The 12,571-nt window shown below is 40.6% G+C and overlaps 1 protein-coding gene and 1 pseudogene across 6 annotated transcripts in view; both read left to right on the top strand.

Moving 5' to 3' along the window:
* AOPEP (aminopeptidase O (putative)) overlaps positions 1-12,571 on the top strand; it is a 335,338-nt gene that overhangs the window by 208,698 nt on the left and 114,069 nt on the right. For 3 of the 6 annotated variants that reach the window (XM_032840547.1, XM_032840546.1, XM_032840552.1), the window contains 2 exons: positions 4,805-4,907; positions 5,538-5,645. The exons of 1 other annotated variant lie outside the window; for it this stretch is intronic. In XM_032840547.1, coding sequence (XP_032696438.1) covers positions 4,805-4,907; positions 5,538-5,645 — 211 coding nt within the window. Of the gene's footprint in view, positions 1-4,804; positions 4,908-5,537; positions 5,646-12,571 lie in introns of those variants that run through there. 2 more of the 6 variants (XR_004380638.1, XM_032840549.1) reach the window with 2 other exon arrangements.
* On the top strand, positions 7,690-10,194 carry LOC116856830 (annotated as a pseudogene).

The following is a 12,571-nucleotide window of genomic DNA, read 5'->3' as shown; positions in this document are numbered from 1 at the left end:
CGGGGAAGAAGCTTCAGGCTGGATAACTGTTAAATCCATTGTGAAAAGCACACAGATAATCAAACTTGCCAAACAGTAGCCTTGACACGATACAACGTCATTTTATTTGTGGCAGAGCCAAAGGTGTTCGGACCCAAGCGGACACGCCTGAGCACCTTCCTGAGGCATTTTCCCAAATCCCACCTTTGGTGACACTCCTGCAGAATCAGTCCTTTCTTTGGGAGGTTTGATTCTAAGTCAGATCACTGTGTATCAAATACCACTGCTATCTGACAGCTCTTTCGATGTCCATATTGCTTCTGAGCACAGTGGAAGAGTAAGAAGGCAGGAAGGGAAAGGTCATGCTAATCTTGGCTGTTAGAGTTGGTGCCAGGTACAACAGAAACCAGGGGCATTTAAGCACAAACGACCTTGGTAACTTGATCTCTCACATTCCATGTATTCCAGCCACAGGAATAAACACTGGTGTGTAAATTCAAGAGATGCTTAACACTTTTGTGTTTACAGAGTGCTTCCAAATGATCTGAGCCTCCTCACACTCTCTGTAGGTAAGGAGCTGAGCTTTGGGGAGGGTAAACAACTTTTCTCAGTTTCTCCACTTCTCTCTGGCACAGCCACTCTGGGGGCCTGGGTCTTGGGGAGGTCTCGGTGTTCAGCAAGGACTTCGGTGTTCCATGAACTCGGGTTCCAGCCTCAACTCTGCCACTAATTAGCTTTGTGGTCTTTTCCAGGTCTCACTTTCCAGTGCTTTAAATGGGCATAATCATAGTACCTGCCCCAGCAGGTTCTTCGGAGGGTAGGACAGGATATATGTAGGAAGAGCTTGGCAGAGTACCTGGCACTGGGGAATAACAGGAAGTGGGAGCTGATAGTAATAGTTCAGTTCTTCATCCATTAGGAATGAATCTGGCTATAATTAATAGACTAGTAAAGCAATCTTTTTTTTTTTTTTTTTTTAAATTTTTTTTTTTTAAAGATTTTATTTATTTTTTTGTCAGAGAGAGAGAGAGCGTGAGAGTGAGCACAGGCAGATAGAGTGGCAGGCAGAGGCAGAGCGAGAAGCAGGCTCCCTGCTGAGCAAGGAGCCCGATGTGGGACTCGATCCCAGGACTCTGGGATCATGACCTGAGCCGAAGGCAGCCGCTTAACCAACTGAGCCACCCAGGCGTCCTTAGTAAAGCAATCTTGACTTAAACCAACGAGAGTTCCTTTACTTAGACAATAAAAGGTTTGAAGGTAGTCAATCTTGGGCTGGCCAACAGCTGAATGATCATTAAAGACTGTTTACTTTCTTTCATTTGATGGATTCTGGTCTCCATAGCGTAGTGACTTACTGTCTCCTGGTTGCAAGGTGGCTGCTGTGCCTCCATCTACCAATCATACTTCTGTCTATTGTAAGGAAAGCAAAAGCTTTCCCAGAACCCCACCTCAACTACAGTAGATGTCTGCTTTTGTCTCATTGGCCTGGACCATGTCTTTTGACTATTCATAGTGGCCGAGACACTTGGAAATTGAGCATTTTGCTTTTCAGATTTAATTGTATAAGAGGCAAGAAAGAAGGTAGATGAGAATGGGGCTGAGCCAGGTGTGTCTGCCACAGTTCTTTCTGCCTCTCCTGGCGTCATTTAAAATACATACTTAAAAAAAAAACATACTTCACTGGTGCTCAGGTGCTCAAGTGCTCAGAGGGCTTAGTTAATCCTCGTCTTACGTTCATGGTACGTGAACAGCAAAGCTCCTTTCCTAGACTAATTCTCTTTCATTCTTCACAAAACATGTACTGCTTTGCATGCATCTATTTTTTCTTAACTTTCTGATCGAAATGTTACATACATAAAGTACATAGGTATTTCTAGATGGCTCAGCAGATTTTTATTCTGTATCCTTGTGAAAGCACCACTGAGATCAATATATAGAACATTCCCAGTATCTCAGAAACCTTCCTCTTTTTCCCTGCTCTGTCAGTACTCACCCCTAAGGATAACCATTATTCTGGTTATTCTGGTCTCTGTCCCCATCAGTCTCTTTTGCCTGTTCCTTGACCATAATTATTTAAATGGAGTCATACATTGGCATGTAGTCTTTCTGGGCAAGTCATCTGTTTTTGCATGAAGGGGGAATTGACTTGTTTCCTGCTTTGTGTCCGTGCTTTGTCTCTCTGCCTAGACCTGGGATAAGAGGCATCACGAGAGATGGAGTAGCACAGAAATGGAAGTCACCTTTTTCCCATTCGTGGAGTATTTTTCCTTCTAAAAACCACTCCCTTAGATTTCTTATAAAGCTTCCCTGCACACTGTTCTCTCCAGCACGACGCCTACTTTAAAAGGAATCTCTTGGGGACTTGTATATTTGCCTTGGATGCTGTCAGCCTAAAAGAATTTTCTTGAACACTTCTTCATTTGGAGAAGGTGAAAGAAGAAAGTAAGAGAGGGATGCTTTCTGGAAGGACATATTTAGGCAAAGGGAAAAAAGCACCAACGACAGGCGTCACTAGGAACTTGAGCTAGAAGCCAACCTTTGGAGCTGAGATTTACGTCGGTCCTCTGTGTCCCTCCCCTTCTGATGGTCTCAGTACAAAGCTTAAGGCATAAGAGGCTCACAGCAAGTCTGTTCCTCTTGGGGCTGGGAAAGCTGGTTTGGATTTAGGCTGACTCTGAGAAGCTGTCCTTCTGCCAGGGCTGTGGGTGGTGGACTTTGCCTGTCAACGCCAGGGTGGTTTTCTTTAGAAAAACCCTTAGTCCCAGGACACACTGGAGAGCAGGAATAAAGCTGGTGCTTTTCAATGGAGTCTTAAATGAAGATGAAAGAGACTAGTTATCGTTGCAAGTATGGTCATGTATGTAAGTCAGGGATCAAGCACAAAAATGGAAACTATGCAGTTAGCTCTGGTGGCCGGTTGTTGTCTCTGCTTTAGGAATCTGCTGGTCCCATGCCTTCTTTCTGGTGAGATAACCTAGAATACTCTGCAGGGACCTAATCAGAGGTTCTGGCTAGAACAAACTGCAGAGGTCCTGACTGGCAAGGTGGGCCATCTTCAGGCACTTCCATTTGGGTCCAGCATCGCCACACGTTGGTATCTGTGACCATATGGAATTAAGTGGATGGGCCACTGAAACCCATTGCCTCTAACATCGGATGAACAACCTTGAATTTAGCAGTATTAATTGCTAACAAATTTAGACTATCCTATTAAGTTTATTGGGTAATTTTTGTAGCTCTGGCCCTTGCTAGGGGCTTTGTATAGTCTCTCAGTTATTCCCCACAGGAACGGGGGAGTTGGGTGGGATTATTCCCCGTTTGCACATGAGTAAATTGAGGATAAGAGAATTTAAGTAATCTGCCAGTGGGGTTGAGATTCAGCACCAGTTCTCTTGGATTCTGATGGCCACGTACCTTGTGACACCACACTACTTTTGAAAAATAAGCTCCCACCCTTTCTGACGTGCCACTCCGCTGGTCAGCTCTTGCCTCTCCTCACCCCAAATCATACTTTTCAGTCTGTCTGTCCAGTTAACGACTGGTTTTAGAACAGCTGAAAGCTGTAAACACCTTGTCGCTCATTTAGATTTTCACTAGTTGTTGAAGCTTCATTATTACCCAATTATATTTTTTAAAGGAATTTTTAAAAAATACTCAAAGTTATAGGGTCACCTGGGTGGTGCAGTTGGTTAAGTGTCCGACTCTTGGTTTTGGCTCAGGTCACGATCTCAGGGTCATGAGATTGAGCCCCGCAATCTCGCTCTGTGCTCAGCAGGGAGTCTGCTTAAGACTCTCACCTTCTCCCTCTGCCCCTTCCCCCCAGCTCTTCTCTCTCTCTCTCTCTCAAATAAAAAGATAAATCTTAAAAAAGAATACTTAAAGCTATAGAGCAAAATGGAAAGCACCCTGATAGGTAAAAGTAGACATTGGTGGTTACAATGCTGATGTTACCATGACTCAAAACGAGCTATGAGACTTGGGTTGCAGACTTATTTCTGTGTGCCTCAGTTCCCCTCATTTGTGAAAGGAACAGGTTAAAGTGTATGCTGTTAATGCCTCTACCTGTTCTAAAAACATGGGCCACTATGACTTTTGTTTTTGCTTTTGATATTCTAAAATGGCTTCAGAGGCACCTGGGTGGCTCAGTGGGTTAAGCCTCTGCCTTCAGCTCAGGTCGAGATCCCAGGGTCCTGGGATCAAGTCCCACATCGGGCTCTCTGCTCAGCGGGGGGCCTGCTTCCCCCCCCCCCCCGCCTGCCTCTCTGCCTACTTGTGATCTGTCAAATAAATAAATAAAATCTTTAAAAAAAAGATAAAATAAAAAATAAAATAAAATAAAATAAAATGGCTTCTGAGTACAAATATTTCTTAAACCTTAACTGCTTAAATGCAAATTGAGAGAAGTGGATAACATTGGGGCTTTCAGAAATTTTTTTTTTAAAGATATTAGTTCCTTGCCCTTCTGAGTAAAGCTGCATTTTCCATTGCATTTCCCAGTCCATCAGTCCCACTAAAAGAAAAGCCCTTGGGTTCTTAAATAATTCATATTGGGACTCAGATTCCTTGAGGGTCTGGCAAGCTTTCATCTTGGATAAGATGATGTAAAATATTGCCAATAGCCAACCTCAGGTTGCCAACCCAAATATAAATCCCTCCTTGTTTAATATATGAATTTATAATATAAACTGTTTTAAATTATACCTGGTACAATTGAATAGACCTCAGACACTGTTGAGCAACTTTGAAAATAAGAAATAAGATGATATTAGGATCTAATTATTGAAAAATGTGCATACTGAAGCGAAATTTTACCGCATCATTTTAGACCCAATAAAGAGAAAACTGGCCATGTGAGTGACTCAGGATCTTCTGTCATCAAACACGGGCTCAATCCCGAGAAGGTCTTCATGCAGGTTCATTACATAAAGGTAAGTGCATCGAAGGGGCAGAAGCCAGTTGTTATGGGAGAACACTGTTCAGGTTATACATATAAACATATAAATAGGGCTGGGGCACAACAAAGAGACTTTCCACATTGTAATGTCATTTGACTGGGCAGGTATCTGAGAGTCCAGTATTTAAAACACTCCATACCCCCAAAATGATACATGAATACAGTTTCCCAGCCCTGTACTTCCCTTCTCTCTGTTTCATGTCAGTTTTGAAGAACAGAATCTTGAAATTGCTGTTAGGTTCCAAGTGGACGACAGGAGGAATAAGGAAATATTTTACGTTGCGAAGGCTTTTCCTGCTAGCTGAGGGAGACAGGAGCTGGGCCCCTCCTCACTTTTGGTCCACGATGGACATCAGGCTTCATGTAAACTGAGGAAAACTGAGATGGTGATACCATTAACAGAAGGGTTGAAAGCAAAATAGTCGTTCCCTAATTTCCAGGTCCAGCCTTACTGGGAAGAATCTGAAGGGCAGCCCCTTACAGGTCAGGCAGAACATTCTCTATGTGCAAAAAACACTGGTGGGAGGTTAGAGTTGGCTGCATAGTAAGCAGCTTTCTCATGAATCCATGATAGACATCCTTTTTTTTCCTTCCTTTCTTCTAGGGCTATTTCCTTCTCCGGTTCCTTGCCCAAAGACTTGGAGATGAGACCTATTTTGCATCTTTAAGAAAATTTGTGCACACATTTCATGGGCAGTTGATCCTTTCCCAGGTAATTTGTGAGTCATCATGAGCCCATGATATATAATTGGGGGGTATGTGGCATGTGGGGACTAGTATCAAAAAGTATCAAAAGTATCAAAAAGTAGGGAGAAGATTTACAATTTAATGCACTAAGAAAAGTATGGAGTTAATGAGGTGAACACAGGGAAGTGTTGTTTCGGGGAGGGGGATCTCCCTATAGCTTTGGGACAGACTGTAACCCAAAGCTGTCCTGTGCACAGGGATGTGGATAGTCTCACCTTACGTGACCTTAAAAACAAAAACAATGCAAGCCTGCTCTTCCCTCTATCTGGAATGATTTTTGCAAGGTTGGCTTCTTCTTATCCTTTTGTCTTAGCTTGAATACCACAATCTCAGAGTCACCCCTGCTGAACAGATAATGTACCCGCCATGTTATTTTTGCCCTTTGCCCTTTTCATTGCCTTCATTGTCATTGCCATGATTCATAATTATATTGTCATTGGTGGATCCATTTGTTCTTTTTCTGTCTCCTCCATTCTGTGCATGAGCTCAACAAGGTCAGACCATGCTCTTTATCTCACCACCAATATACAATTGGCATACCGTATGTGTGGCGTACATATTCGGTGAACGAATTGATTAATAATAAGATTCACTGAAATATTCAGACAGCCTGGCCCCCAAACTATCAGAGAGAGACAGTCAGCTTATACTGATGTTGGGCCAAGCTGCACATAGCGAGAAAGTTCGCAAAGAGAGAGAGGCTCTGAAAACAGTGCTCATAACTGACAGAGAATAGAGGATGCAGCCTCAACACAGATTAGTCCACTGGGTGTTCTTGACATTTGACAGTGGTGCTCATACAGTTTTGAAGTCGTGTTGTCCACAGTGTTAGATGTGATGTATGGGTGTGTACAGCCTGAACACATATGGTGGGAGTAGCGTGAGTGTAACAAGACTATTCCTTGCCCCTACATTCTTTTTTTCTTTTGGCTGGGGGGAAAGAATAACTTCCAAATAAACATATATTTGGAAAGGCATTTTGAAAATAGGCTCAGAAGTTTTACATGCTTGGTAGACCCTTAGCCCAAACTCCCACTGGCTAAAACCACTGCACACTGAAATACTGCAGTGTTAAATGAGCACGTTGCCCGTCCCTTGACTTCTGAGGTGCTGATGTCAACTTCCCGTTGGAACACTTAGTGCCCTGTCTACCAGGTCGCTCAGGTTTTCTTTTGTTTATCTTTTCTGAACAGCAGATTTATTGGTTTTTCATGACAGCTTTATGGAGATAGAATCCATATGCCATAAATTTCACCCTTTTAAAGTGTACAAGTCAGTGGTTTCAGTATATGCATGAGGTTGTGCAACCCTCACCACTCTGCCATTTTCAGAATATTTTCATCAGCCCCACAAGAAGTCTCATACCCATTAGTTGTCACTGCCCCACTTGCGCCCCCCCACCCCCACCCCCGCCCCAGCTCCAGACAACTGCAAACCTACCATCTGTGTCTCTGGGTTCGCCTCTTCTGGACATTCCACATAAGTGGAATCATAGAATACGTGACCTTCCGTGATGGATTCTCTTATGTAGCACAGTGTGCTCTGGGTTCATGTGGTAGCACAGAACACTTCATTCCTTTATTTCGAATTTTACTTTTTAAACTTTGGTAAAACATATGTAACAAAACTTACCATTTTAACCACTGTAAAATGTAAAGGCCAGCACATTAACTACATTCACAATTTTGTGCAACTGTCAGCACGAGGCATCTCTAGAATGTTTTAATCTTCCCAGACTGAAACTCAGATCCATTAAACAATAACTCCACCTTGTTTCCTTCTCTCCCAGCCCCTGGCAACCATCACTCTACTTTCTGTCTCTAGGAGTTTGACTGCTCCAGATACCTCATATAAGTGGAATCGAACAATATTTGTCCTTTTGTGACTACTGGCTTGTTTCACTGAGCATAATGTCTTCAAGGTTCATCCATGGTGCAGTCCATGTCAGAATTGCCTTCCTTTTTAAGATTGAATATTCCGGTCCTCTCTGTACTGGGAACAGCTCTCCTGCTACAGCCCTTCATTCCCTGAAAATGTCGACCTGTGCAATGCTCTTCTCCACCTCTTCTTGGTCAGGAGCACCTCTCAGCTGTTGAGCTGATAACTGTCTGCAGTGGTGCTAAAACCACTGGGGACACTGACAAATGAGAGCCTCAGCAGCCTGGCAGCCCCACATTCCCTGACCTCACTTATTTCTAGCTGCAACTTCTGCATTTCAAGGGACATCTGCTGCGGCCAAGTTTACTGGGGCTGGGGCCACCATGGTAGGGGTGGCTAGCTCTGGGGCTGGAATTGGGACTGTGTTTGAGAGCTTCATCATTGGTTATGCCAGGAATCTCTCTCTGAAGTAACAGACCTTCTACACCATTCTTGGCTTTGCCCTCTCGGACACTATGGGGCTCTTTGGCCTGATGGTGGCCTTTCTCATCCTCTTCGCCATGTCCACCTCCCATAGGTCTTTCTCCTGTGTCTCATCTGCCCTGTATGTTCCTTTTCCTATACCTCTCCAGACAGCCTGGGGAAAGTGGTTGGCTCAGGGTTGGACAGATAAAAGACAAATAAATACTGTATTAATAAGAAAAGAAAAGAAAAACTGAATATTCCATTGTCTTTATGGACATTGCCACATTTTTTTTGTGTTTATCCATTCATCTGTTGATGAATGCTTGGGTAATTTACACCTTCTGGCTGTTGTCAGTAATGCTGCTCTGAACATTTGTGTACAAATACCTGTTTGAGTTCCTGCCTTCTAGTCTTTTAATTGTATTTGAGGAATTGCCATACTGTTTTCCACAGTGACTGCACCATTTCACATTCTCACCAGCAGTGCACAAGTGTTCCTATTTTTTCACATCCTTACCAACAGTTGTTTTTTTTAATAGTAGCCATCCTTGTGGGTGTGAAGTGGTATCTCACTGTGGTTTTAATTTGCATTTCTCTGATAGCTAATGATGTGGAGCATTTTTTTTTAAGTAGGCTCCACACCCAATACTTGAACTCATGACCCTGAGATCAAAGAGACTCAGGTTCCACCAACCTACCAAGCCAGCCAGGCGCCTGGATGTTGAACATCTCTTCGTGTGTTCATTGGCTTTTATATATCTTCTTTGGAGAAATGTCTGCTTAGCTCCTTTACCAATTTTTTATTTGGGTTGTCTTTTGTTTTTGAGTTGTAAGAGTACTTTATATATTGCAGATTCAGGTCCCCTATCAAATATATGATTTGCAAATATTTTTTCTTAATTTATGGGTTGTCTTTTCACTTGATAATGCCCTTTGTGGCACAAAAGTTTTTAATTTTGATAAAGTTCAATTTATCTTTTTTTATCCTTGGTTGCTTATATGTTAGCTATCTTATGTAAGAAAACATTGCCTAATTGAAAGTTATGAAGATTTACTCCTGTTTTCTTCTAAGTGTTTTATAGCTTTGGCTCTTATATTTAGGTCTCTTATCCATTTGAGTTAATTTTTGTATATGATGTGAGGTAGGGATCTAACTCCATTCATTCATGTGAATGAATATTCAGTTGTCTCATGACCACTTGTTGAAAGATTATTCTTTCCTTCCATTGAATTGTCTTGGAATTCTTGTTGAAAATCAATTGACCATAAATGTAAGAGTTTATTTCCGGACTATTAATTCTGTTCCATTAATCTGTATTTTTGCAGGTACCTCAGTAAGTTTGGAAATTATTGCTTTTCAACTGACACATACTCATTATAAAAAAAAAAAAAATTCAAGCAATACATAAAAGTACAAAGAAGAATATGAAATGCTACTTAAAATCCCACCACCTATAAATACCCATAATTAACATTAGGTGAACTTCATTCCAGAAATTATACTATTCTCTCTCTTTCTGTATGTTTCATGATAGGTATACATGCATCTGTATGTATTTGTGTACATACATGTAAAGATACAAAGGTATATGTAGAAGTAATTTTATAAAGATAGGATTATATTATATGTGCTTTTTAATTAAGTGTTTTCAATTTTATTTTACCTGAATTTGACAAATGAAAAAGAAACTAATGTGAATGCAAAGAACTTTTCTGAACTTCGGATAAACGTAAGAGAAATTACTTTCTAGAAGATTCTTCCATAGTCAAGAAGGATGATTACAAAAAAAACTTTTTTTTTTTCCTCTTTAGCTATTTATTCCATTTTTAGAAAGCATTAGTTTTACTCACTTCTGCAAAAGTTTGGGAAATTAGCAGTTATGTATTTCTACTACTTTTCCCCCAATTCAAAATTTTTCATAATTAAATATTTTTACATAGTTAAGGTTTATATCATTTGTTGTATGTGCTGTAATCATACTTTTCATACTTGTATAGACTTAGCTCCGGATTTAAAGAACTTTGGTTTACCACCAGTCGTTTTGCCATGCTTCTATATTCATGAATGCCTTATTTTGATTCCACTTTTTGTTGGCTGAGTTTTGTTATCAAACTGATGTTCAAGTTGCAGACTCACTGCTTTTGTGATTTTTTAATTCTTAGGTGCTTGAGAATGTTTATTAGTTGCCTTTATATTTGAATCACAGACTGGTTAGGTATAATATTCTTTGGTCACATTTTCATTTCCTTGGAACTTTGTGGCTATTGCTTAACTGCCTTCTGATTAATAATGCTTAACTGCCTTCTGATTAATAATGATGTAGAAACTTTTTTTAGAAACATCATTTATTTATTTAAGAGAGGGAGAGAGGGAGACGGTGGGGGAGGGAGGATTAGAGAGAGGGGGGCAAGCAGACTCCAAGCCAAGAGTGCAGCCCGACTTGGAGCTCTGTCTCTAAATCTGGAGATCATGACTAGAACCAAAATCAAGTCAGATGCTTAAGCGACTCAGCCACCCTGGTGCCGCTCTGTAGAAACTTTTGAAGTCAGCCTAATTTTTCCTCTTTATGCTACTCAGATGACAGAAGAATTCTTTCTTTATCTTTGACATTTAATAGTTGACTTAGAAAATAGCTTGGTATTATGAGTCTGCATCAATTTTTTGCAAAGGAGTGTGCCCTTCCAGTCTTAACTTCTGTTCTTCCTTCTTTCAGCAAAATTGTCTTAACTGTATGTTTGAACACATTCAGGTTTTTCTCCCTTGCAGGGCTCTGGATTTCAAGATTGACAGTTATCCTTATGTTATATCATCTTTGTCCCCCATACCTTTCACTTTCTAATTGCTTTCATCTTTTTCTTCTTCGTGGCATGTGTTTATCTCAAGTGACATTATTTTTATTCTTAATGTTATTATAACATTATTATTAATTTTTTTTCTTTAATGTCTATATTTTTCTTACTTTTTTGTGTTATTAATTGTCCTGCACTGGCATTATTTTGGTCCTTAATTTATTTTCTTGGCTTTGAAATCTCTCTCTTCATCTCATTTTGTTGTTTTGTCATCTAGTCTCTGAGCTTTCATTTTATTGACTTTATGTTCTTATTATGATCTTTTGTTAATATATTTTATAGTGTAAAACATTCAGAGAAAATTTTCTTCTGTTCCTTGGGTTACGTTTTCTTCAAGACTGGAGTCTTTGTCTTTTGTCCTATGCTTCTGAGTTCTGTCTCTCTCTTTATGTGGGTTTTTGTTACATTAATTTGCATAGTTGCCATACTTTCCTTCTTGCTCTCTCTCAGCATGAGTAGCCTGACCTTCTATTTATTTTCGTGTGTGTTGGAACTTGAGTCTTGATTTCTATCCCAACTCATTATAGACATGTTTTCTTTCCCTCTGAGCTACAGTTCGAAACTTGGATGTTGTGCATGGAGGGGGTGGAGGGGAAGAGCTCCACTGGAGCTGCATACAGCTCTTGTTGCAAGGATTCAGCTCCCCTGACTCTTGAATTCTGTTAAATATTCTAGCCATTCTTCTCACCTAATTTGGGTGCAGCTTTTTCCCCACTGCAGGTACTCTCTCAATTAATATTCTTTCTCCTGTTTAGCATGGAGCTTTAGAAGCTCTACAGCTCATTAAAGAGCATCTTTCTTCCTTGTTTATTTCCCAGCTTTTGCTCATCTCTCTCCAGTAAACATTTCTAGTCCCTTCACAGTCAAAAAAAAAAAAAAAAGGAGGAAAGATATTCCTGTTTCTTTCCAAATGTGTGGGTATTCATGAGAATTTGCAGGGTTTGGGCAATTCACTAGTCCCACTACTGCTAAGCATGAGGTTGGGGGTGGTGCAGAGGGAGGGCTGGAGGCTGTTGGAATCTTATGTTTCTTTCCTTAGTTGTCTCCTTTTGAAGTTTATGCCATGAGGCTGTCCTTCTTTCCTTTTTTGGATGTGTCTGGTGACATTTCTGCCCCCCCCCTTTTTTAGTGGATTGGGTTTTTGTTTATATTTCTTGTTAGTGATGAGGAAGGCTGTGATCCAGTTTCTTTGCTCAGAAGTCCTTCAGTTTCTTCTTTTTCCACTTTGCTTCTTAATCTTTTCCCATGTGAATACCCCACCCCCCCAACATTCTGGTTTATCACTGTCCCCATCCCCACTGCAGGTTAACAATGGCTTCTTGCCGGACAGTTCATGTCTCGGTTCTTATCCTGCCAAAACTGTCCTTGCTTAAATTATTTGGTTATTTGTTTTGCCTCTTCTACCTCTTCCACCCCATGACCATGGTAATTACTAAACCTGTGCAATTATTAAGCCATTGCCAGTTTATCCCATAAATCTATGTGTACCTCCTTTTTATTGAATATTTTTACCAGGACTAAAAAACAATTACCAAATTAGCCATGTGCCAAAAACCAGTGTAGTTTTTTTTTTTAATTATGTTTAATTTAGTGTCGTTAGGTATTAATCAAAATAAACTGTCTGGGACTGATCTGATTGGTGTATAGATTATTAAGAGAGTAGGAAATGGAAAAATTTTCTTAAGGAACGTATTTTTT

Source organism: Lontra canadensis, unplaced genomic scaffold (assembly GCF_010015895.1).
Source record: "Lontra canadensis isolate GAN:19392208 unplaced genomic scaffold, GSC_riverotter_1.0 scaffold113, whole genome shotgun sequence".
Taxonomy (NCBI): Eukaryota; Metazoa; Chordata; class Mammalia; order Carnivora; family Mustelidae; genus Lontra; species Lontra canadensis.
The sequence above is the reverse complement of the archived record's forward strand: the minus strand, read 5'-3'. Positions and strand labels throughout refer to the sequence as shown.